Genomic DNA, 9796 nt, shown 5'->3' on the forward strand with positions numbered 1-9796 from the left:
TCCTAAAAGGGGCAGAAAGAATAAAAGGCCCACTAAAGTCCTTGTTAGAGTTTGGAGGTAAAATATCCTTCCTAAACATTTGAACTCTCGTTTCCCTGCCCTTGGCACTGTTTGGGAAGGCTATAGAAACTTTGGCTCCGTAGCCTAATTAACAGACAGGTCTTTGAAGATGATCTTTCCTCTTGTTTTGTTCCATTATCTCTGCTTCATGGTCTGTACACACAGGAAGCCTCTTGTATGAGCTCCTGTCTCCAGAGACCCATCTAGTCACCATTCCTTCCCCACCCCTCTATGAAGGTCTGTGTCACCTTATACTGTGAGACAAATTAAATTCTTTCTCCCTTGAGCTGCTTCTGCGGGGTGTTCTGGCACCGCAACAGGCAGAGTAACCAATACAAATGTAAACAGATACCCTGGAGCAATTAACCGACAAACCTGGCTTTCAAAAACTTGGATGTTTCTTGACCGTAGAGTTCCTAGCAGTCTTTTTCTGACCTGTGGGAACCATGAGACTCTACGACTTCCCAGTGTGACAACCACAGCCTCCTACAGGTCTTTGAATGTTTAGGGAATGTTTACTCAGCAGAAAGCTGCGCCACAGGAAAAACTTTGAGGAATTTCTGGCTCAGAGATTTACATTCTATGCTTTTTATTTCCACTTCTGAATTCTCCACTAGGAAAGAAGCATGAGACTGTGTCTCCTCCCATAACCTTGGCTTTTTTTTTTTTTTTTTCAGACTACTATTTCAGGAAGGGGGTGGGGAATAAAAGGAAGTGGTGGGTGGGAGGAAGGGAATTGAAATAGAAGGTGACAATCAAAACAGGAACAAAAACGGTTTTGCTGTATCATCCTTTCAAGATGTTCCCCTCATAGTACCTGAATTCAAACAGACGTAGCTTTCATCCGTAGCAATGGCAGTGGCAAAAGAAAAATGCAGGGAAAGAAAGCCATAACCACACTGATAAAGATAACACACAGGCTGGGTGCCTCAGGAAAGGCACTTCTCCCACCTCAGCTGTACCTGTTCCCTGGCTTGATCTGACAGATGCTCTTTGTTCTAATTTTGTTTGGAGCCAGGATACACCACAATATTTAGCAGAGGGTAACTTCACACCACTTTCTAGTATTTTTAGCATGGGTCCTCTGGAAATGATTTGCTATTTTTAAGAGAAACCCTTCTTGCTCCTGTAGCAGTCTTTGACTGGAGAAGGTTAAAAAAAAAGTTTCTGATGAATGACTTGGGTAAAAAATATCGTGCCCCCCCTTCACTTACAGTTTCATAGGAACAGATTTTTTAAATTATTTTATAGGCAGAACAGAAAGAAACAAGCAAAGCCATTGTGTTAGTTTCTTCTCTCATTGCTGTGCCAACCTCCCAACAAAGCCAACTTCAGGAAAGGATTCATTTTGGCTCCTGGTTCAAGAGAGGCTATAGTCAGCCATTGGTGGGAGCTGTAGAGGAGGGACGGTAAGGTGGCTGTCCATCAGGTTCACAATCAGAAATCAGGGACAGATGAATCCTGGTGCTCAACTCCTTCCCCCTCCCTCCTTTCTGTTCACTCTGAAGCCCCAGTCTGTGGGATGGAGCACGTTTTCCCACACCAGTTCAACTTTTCTGAAGCACATTCACAGACAATCGCCTGGACTCTGTCTCATAGTTGATTCTAAATCTAGTCAGATTAAGCACCACAGCCATAAACAACTGATTAGCTCTGATGGGGTTAAAAACATTTTCTTGGATGCTGGATCTCCAGTTGTTTGAACACTCGTATTTATTGAGTGATTACCCTGTGGGAGGCAAAAGTATTTGTTCTGTGCTTGAATTTACTCCCTTAATCCGCACAGCCATATCCATGTAGAGGATGAAAAGTAGAATAAACATTCTTCAGAACGATGAAAAATATTAAGCAATGTGTCCAAGATCACACAGCCAGTAAGTATTTGCCCAGAATTCTGTTATGAGTTGAATTATGTTCCTCTCAGATTCATATATTTTAGTTCTTAATCTTCAATACTCAGATTGTTACCCTATTTGGAAGTAGGGTCATTACAGATGTAATTAGTTAAATGACTGTACTGAAATAGGATGCTCCCTAAATCTATGACTGATAACCTTATTAAATGAATGCTTTCTTTCTTCTTCCTTCCTTTCTTTGTTCTTTCTTTTTTCAAAACCAGGGCCTCAGAGTTGGGCAAGCTCATTACCTCTGAACATGTTCATTCCTTTTTTTTTTTTTTTTTTCTCCACAAGGAGAGCAACAAAACCAAAAAGTCTGAGCACAGGGGTCTTTCCTGAGACTGATACTCCAACCAAGGACTATGCATGGAGATAACCTAAGACCCCTGCACAGATGTAGCCCGTGGCAGTTCAGTATCCAAGTGGGTTCCATTTTAATAGGAACAGGGACTGTCTCTGATATGAACTGATTGGCCCGCTCTTTAATTACCTCCCCCTGGGGGGGAAGCAGCATTACCAGGCCACAGAAGAAGACAATGCAGCTACTCCTGATGAGACCTAATTGACTAGGATCAGAAGGAAGGAAAAGAGGACCTCCCCTATCAGTGGACTTGGGGAGGGGCATGCATGCAGAGGGTAGAGGAAGGGAGGAATTGGGACAGGAAGAGGGAGGGAACCACAGGGGGGATACAAAGTGAATAAAGTGTAATTAATAAAAAAAATTGGAAAAAAAAAGAAAAAATTAAGTCAGTATCTCATTAACTTGCTCAAGTTGGCCTTGAGCTCAGTCTGTAGCTCAGGGTAGTCTTGAAGTGCCTCAGATTCCCAAGTATTTGAGGTTAAAGGCCTTCAGCACTGGGCTGTCTTGAATTTACAAAACAAAACAAAAAAACCCTGTATTAATTGTATGTATGGATGAGGTTCATTATTTATATATATAAACTCCTGTGAAATGATGCCTTGGAAAAGTTGTATAGGAGAAAATGACAGGAGGAAAAGCATCTACTCTCACTAGTAACCAAAGGAGTGAAAATCTAAGCTAGAGGGTTGGGTCATTAGATTAAAAGAGAAGTCTACCTGTGTCAAAAGACATAGCAATTGGAAAGAGAGAAGAAACCACTGAACAAGAAGCCTGAGGTCTCCCAGCTGTTCTACGTTCTTGAAAACACTGGGAAGAATTTCAGACATGAACAGGTGCCAACAATTTTAAGCCACTCAGAATAAAAGACATTGGTCTTCCTCTGGTCTGGAGCAGACTTACCTTGAGAAAGTGGGTCTTGATCCTCCCACAGTGCTTGCCCATCTGCTCTCTGACGGGGGAGTAAAACAGGTCTTTGGCAGCAATGCGGGCATACGCTACTCTCTTGTTGTTACTGAGCATCCAAACGAAGACGTCAGGGATGGTGTGCTGTGGCTGCGTGGTGGAGGGATATGATCGCATAGGTTGGTATTTAACGGATGTGCTTCTAGAGTTTACCTGAACCCTTTTTCTGCGGAGTCTCCGTGTTAAAAAATGAAGGTGTTTCATCAGCTGTACAAACAAGCCAGTGAAGTGCCACGTCCTCAAGAGGAAAACACCTTGTCGTCAGGTAGGAATACAGGGGCCTGCTTGTGCTTGCTGGACGTGTATTGGAGCATCTTTGATGGCCTGCTTTTCTTGATATACCAAATGGATGCTTTCCTACAGATTTCTATTGATTCTTTTCCAACTTAGATTTTAGCTTTACAGCATTAGATTTCTTCAGACCCGTGTAACGTTCCAGAAAGTCCAAATGAAAGACAAAAACGCAAGTGCACTAATGCCTTGGAATCATTCCACATTTACTTTTGGAGATCTAGTTGCCAAATAGCTGGCTTCTATTTCAGCCATTCGGAGAAACTCTATTAAACTTTATAGAAATTAAAAATTTAAAAATTAAGCTACTCAATAAGGAAAATGCAGATTTCCATATCAAATGTTTCGTTATTTTGTGTTTGAAATGTACTTTTCTGAACCAATATAACTACCCAAAGAGGAAGCATAGTGCTTTGAGCTGGACGTAGATCCCCTGTCTTTCTCACCCCTGATATACATATTTGGTAGTGAAAAGGAACATCCATCCCTTCTATCTGATATGGAACCAAAGGCAAAGGATAGTCTTCCAGACACAGGGCTCGTTAGTTACAGACAGGAAGCCAATGCCTGGCTCAAACCTTCCATGTTCTTAATGAAACCCTCTTGCCTACTGTTTAACATTATCTGTCTCACTACTTAATATTCTTCCAAGGAACAAATAATATACAAGAGAATCATCACATTCAAGAGCCAATGAATAAGTAAATACATGTACCTTTTCCTAACACCATCCCCCACAAAAACCAATGTAGGAAGTCTGTCCACACCTGTAAGCTTCAAGAAAGATTGAGCATGTGACAGGAACAAATATGATGCCTTTTCAAGATCATTGTAGAAGGCACTAGAAAATGTTCCTAACAACTAACTTTAAAAATTAGATACTGTTTGGTCTTTATTGAGTTTAAATTCTCTTATGGTTGAAAACCCATCAAGTCCCCATCAACAGCATGCTTGTTTAGACTTTTCTTGTATTAGGGGACATGCTTTGTACTCTACTGAATACTTGACTTTATGAGAATATAGTGATCTATGTCTGGCTTAATTTTTAAATTTCTCCTTCTGTCACAAAGGAAGCATTCAATTCGCCCTCTCCACCTCACCCCACCTCCTGGGAAGATTTCTTCCCCATCTTCCCAATGAGCTTTGCTGGTAGAGTTGATTACCTCATCCACAAGAAAGCGTATTTTCTCCACAAAGTTCTGAGTTTCACGGATCATTTCATCAAGAGATAACTTTTTCTTCTGTTGTTGAATGACCCCTTCAGCCTCCTTGGCCATTGCCTCCTAAAATAAAGATGAGAGTTGGTGTATATCTTTCTAGAAGTCTGGGCAACAAACACTGCCCTGTTTCTGGAGTGTCCTGAAGGTGTTTGTAAACCTCACAAACCTAAGCTCCACACAAAACTGGCTTTGGGTTTGACACTGTGCATATTACCCATTGAATAGAAATGGGTATTGAATCCAAAAGATGCTCAAGTGCACAATAAGGACATTTGCTCAACCATGTTTGTAGCAACTTTATTTGTAATAGCCAGAGCCTGGAAACAACCCAGAAGCCCCTCAACTGAAGAACGGATACAGAAATTGTGGTACATCTACACATGGAATGTTGCTTAGCAATGAAAAACAAGGAAATCATGAAATTTGCAGGTAAATGGTGGGAACTGGAAAGGATCATCCCAAGTGAGCTATCCCAGAAGCAGAAAGATGCACACAGTATATACTCACTCATATAGATTATATAATATAGGATAAACCTACTAAAATCTATACACCTAAAGAAACTGATCAAGAGGAAGGACTCTGGCTAAAATGCTCAATCCCCATCCCGAAAGGCAAAGAGGATGGACATCAGAAGAAGAAGAAGGAAACAGGAAACAAGTTAGGAACCTCCCACAGAGGGCCTCTGAAAGGCTCTGCCCTGCAGACTATCAAAGCAGATCCTGAGACTTATGGCCAACTGTTGGGCAGAGTGCATGGAATCTTATGAAAGAAGTGGGAAATAGTAAGATCAGGAGAGGAAAGGAGCTCCACAAGGAGAGCAGCAGAACCAAAAAATTTGAACACAGGGGTCTTCCCAGAGACTAATACTCCAACCAAGTACCAGGTATGGATATAACCTAGAACCCCTGCACAGATGTAGTCCATGGCAGCTTAGTGTCCAAGTGGGTTCCAAAGTAATGGGAACAGAAACTGCCTCTGACATGAACTGATTGGCCTGCTTTTTGATCACCTCCCCCTGAGGGGGGAGCAGCCTTACCAGGCCACAGAAGATGACAATGCAGCCACTCCTGATGAGATCTGATAGACTAGGATCAGCAGGAAGGAGAGGAGGACCTCCCCTATCAGTGGACTTGAGGAGGGGCATGTGTGGAGAAGAGGGAGGGAAGGTGGGATTGAGAGGGAAGGGGGAGGGGTTTATGGGGGGATACAAAGTGAATAAAGTATAATTAATAAAAATTAAAATAAAAAATATTAAAAAAAGAAATGGGTATTGAATAGAAATTACACAGGAATGTGGAAACACTAGATGCTTTCTCTCCTTTGGTGGATAGATAAGATGTTGAGACCTAGAAAGTGCTGAAATTTGTCCAGACTACATGATTACACATCTGTATCAGAACTAAGCTTCCTCGTACTTAATAACAACTATAATAACATAAGCTTAACTGTTTGGAGCAGGGGAGGGGGAGAGGGTAATTAAAACAATCACACAGCTCCTGGTGTTGCCCAACTTCCACCATAGAGACGGAAGAGGACACCCTCTAACCAGACAAGTCTAGTAGAGGGATGGAAACACTAACCCAGCCATAAAAAGTTCGACTTAAAATTTACCCTGCCTTCAAAATGTGCAGGGATAAAGATAGAGCAGATATGACAGACTGACAGAAGGTCCAACCTATGACTGGTCCAACCCAAGACCCACCCCATAGGAGAGAACCAACCCCTGACACTATTAATGATAGTCTTCTATGCTTGCAGACAGGAGTCAAGCGGAGTTGTCCTCCGAGAGGCTCCAACTAGCAGTACCTCTAAACAGATGCTGAGACTCACAGCCAAACACTGGGCAAGGCATAGGGAGCCCTTTAAAAAAGTGGGAGGAAGGAGAAAAGGACCCGGACATGATAGGAGCTTTACAAGAAGACCAACAGTGCCAACTAACCAGGGCCAGGAGGGGCCTGCTGAGACTGAAGCACCAACCAAGGACCTTGCATGGACCTAGGCCCCCTACAAAGATGTAACTGATGAGCAGCTCAAGTGTCATGTGGGTTCCCCAAAAAGAGGAGCAGGGGCTCTCTCTGACATGGACTCTCTTGACAGCTTTTCAACTACTTCCCCCTCGAGGGACTGCCTTGCCAGGCCACAGGGGAGGAGGACATGATCAGCTCTGATATAACTTGATAAGCTGGGATGGATGGGAAGGGGTGGCTCCCCTTTTCTGAGGATTAGGACAGGGGGAGAGGGAGATGGACAGAGGGTGGGACTGGGAGATGAGGTGGGATAAGGCTAAGGATGTAAAGTGAATTAATTAATTGATTCATTGATTCATTGATTGATTGATTGATTAAAAATCACACAGCCCCTGGGCTTGATCTCCAGCTCAGTCCAGAATGTGTGTCACTTTCTCATCTTAGAAGTATGAAGGTACTATCTGAGAAACAGGAAGAATCACTAGAGTGCTTTAAATACCAAACAACTATTTTATAACCCAGGCAAGGAAGTACACCTCTGTAATCCCAAGATTTGGGAAGGATATGGAAACAGGAGAATCAGTAGTTCAAGACCATCCTCAACTACACAGCAAATGTGAGCTCAGCTTGGGCTACACGAGATCATGTCAAGAAAGGAAAAGAGAAGGGATGGGGAAGAGGAAGGAGGAGGAAAAAGCACAGGGAGGGACAAAGGAAGGTAGGAGAGAAGCAAAGAAAGTACTAATTTTTATTTATCCATTCCACCTATGGGATTTCCTCTTATGGGATTTATTTTAAAGCCCACAGTCTCTTTACAGTGACTTCTAAGGCTGTGCTTACTCCTTCCTTCTAATAGCTTTCTCTCCTCTCCCACTGTGCCCCAGGCTCATGGCTCCTCAGGAGGTCCTGGGACATGACAAGTTTGGTCTACCCTAAGGCTGTAGCACAAGGACCTTCTTATTGCTCTAATGTTCTTCCTAGCCTCCTCATGGCTGCAGTTTAAACATCACCATTGTATTATATGTTGTTATGTGTTTCCCTGCTTACTGTGGCTTTAGCGATTTTCCCTTCATAATCAGAACCCATGATTATTTTTATGTGTGGGTTGTTTACCTGTCTGCATTCTGTCTCCTTCACTACGATGGAAACTTCAGTTGGACAGGGACCTTATTTTGAACAATGAATGTTGTCAGAAATAACTATTACACAACAGTGACATACAGTATGAGAGGCTACTAAATATGGAATGAGTAGGTCAGTCCATTTATGGATTCCTCACAGACAAACACTAAGTACTTTCAGCTTTTGTGTGCCTAGCACTTTTTCCATGCCTGGTATAAGAAGCCTTCTGGTGATGTTGAGTGAAAGAATGAATACAGGCTGTCTGCCAGGTACTGAGACTTGAGTTGGACATGATGCTTCCTTTGACATTTTTGTTAAATGAAAGCACTACATGCAAATAAACGTATAAAGTATCATGAGATCAGACAGAGGTGAAGTCAGTCTTCCTGGAGGATTTGAATCTGAGCTGACCTATATAGAATTCATCAGTCAGTAAGAAAACAAATAATAGCAAGAGTCCAGCTAGTTGCAACACAATTCCAGGGTAAGGGCATATTGCAGGACAAGGCCAGGATGCTAGGTCTGTGTGTCATGCAAGGGGAATTTAGACTTTATCCTGTGAATTATTGACACACTTTAGTGATTTGCTAAGAACAAGTGATCACACCAAATTTTGTTTTTGGAGTGGAAGATAGGCCAGGGGAAGTCTATGCCAGAGATTCTCGGGGGCTAGAGAAGTAAAGTGAGCTCTAGAACGCTTAAGGGACAGAATCAACAGGATCTGGGAACAGCGCTGACTGTTTGAAGTGAGGGATAAGAGTCAGCATTGATACACAGGCTTCCATTGGATCAATGAGTACAGCTGGGGTATGGCAATACAGGATGGAGAAGAAAGTGTGGGTCATAGAAGATACAACTCTGAGTGTGTGTGTGAGAGAGGGTATTTCTAAAGAGGTTTAAGGAGGAGAAAAGACCCCCTCCCAATGCAGATAGCACCGTCTGCTGGGCTGGGTTCCTGGACTGAATAAAAAGAAGGAAGCACGTTCCTGCACGCTGCCATCCCCCCCCCCCCCCGTTTCATGATCTGTGGAGATGTGAAGAGCCCCAGCTATGTGCTCCCACAGCCGTGAACGCCACCACACCTGCTCTGCCATGACTGAGCCAAAATAAATCCTTCCTCTCGTAGACTTCGTTCCCTGTGGTGAGAAGAGTAATAAATCCAAGGCACTCTTGAGACGCTGGCATTGTGGGCTTGTTCCGGCCAGGACTGGTAGAAAACAAGCGCACGGAGCTCTGCAGCGAACTCACAATAGAGAAAAGGTATAGACATCGTGTCGGCTAAAGGACGAGAAGGACCAGGCACACAGGTCTTACAGATGGCGGAAGCCAGCCCCCCTGGATCTCCTGGGGGAAAGGTGAAGGAAGAGCTTAGACAGCTGTTTTAGTCTCTGGACTTGGGTTAAATAGTTGTAACCTTAGAAAAAAAAAATCTTTCTGAATCCTGCTGTTATGTTTTAAATGCTTCCCATGACCCAAAGTCAATTATTAAGAGGTTTTTTTTGTTTTTTTTCCCTTGGCAGAATTATCACAGTGTCAGGCAAATGTTCCTTGTGCTGTTGCTGGGACTGAAATTTCACAGTCAGGTATTTCAGGCTCTGTCTGATTTGGGCTGGCATTTCTTGGCCACCACTCTTTCCACAGGGATTGAACATCTATAAGGTACCTTTTAGCATCTACAAACACGATGGTAGTGGGCAGGACACAGGGACATCAGTAGCTGCCTGTCCTCAAGAAGTCCTGGCAACCCTTAACACGATTTTCAATGGGGACCCGAGGAGGGGGAATTGTTACTTCTTTTAGCTTCTTGGTGTGTGGGGCAGACATCAAGGTGAAATTGTCTAGCAGCCTAGCCTTAAAATACACACACACACACACACACACACACACACACACACACACACACACACACAC

General features: G+C 43.2%; 1 protein-coding gene across 3 annotated transcripts in view; it reads right to left on the minus strand.

The window, feature by feature from the left end:
- The window catches only part of Fer1l6 (fer-1 like family member 6), a 150845-nt gene that overhangs the window by 67822 nt on the left and 73227 nt on the right, over positions 1–9796 (minus strand). For all 3 annotated transcript variants that reach the window (XM_055626273.1, XM_055626272.1, XM_055626271.1), the window contains 2 exons: positions 4737–4856; positions 3220–3372 (listed from right to left, as the gene is read on the minus strand). In XM_055626273.1, the coding sequence (XP_055482248.1) occupies positions 3220–3372; positions 4737–4856 (273 nt within the window). The remainder of the gene's footprint in view (positions 1–3219; positions 3373–4736; positions 4857–9796) is intronic.

This window comes from Psammomys obesus, unplaced genomic scaffold, assembly GCF_907164565.1.
Source record: "Psammomys obesus unplaced genomic scaffold, mPsaObe1.curated_primary_1811, whole genome shotgun sequence".
Taxonomy (NCBI): domain Eukaryota; kingdom Metazoa; phylum Chordata; class Mammalia; order Rodentia; family Muridae; genus Psammomys; species Psammomys obesus.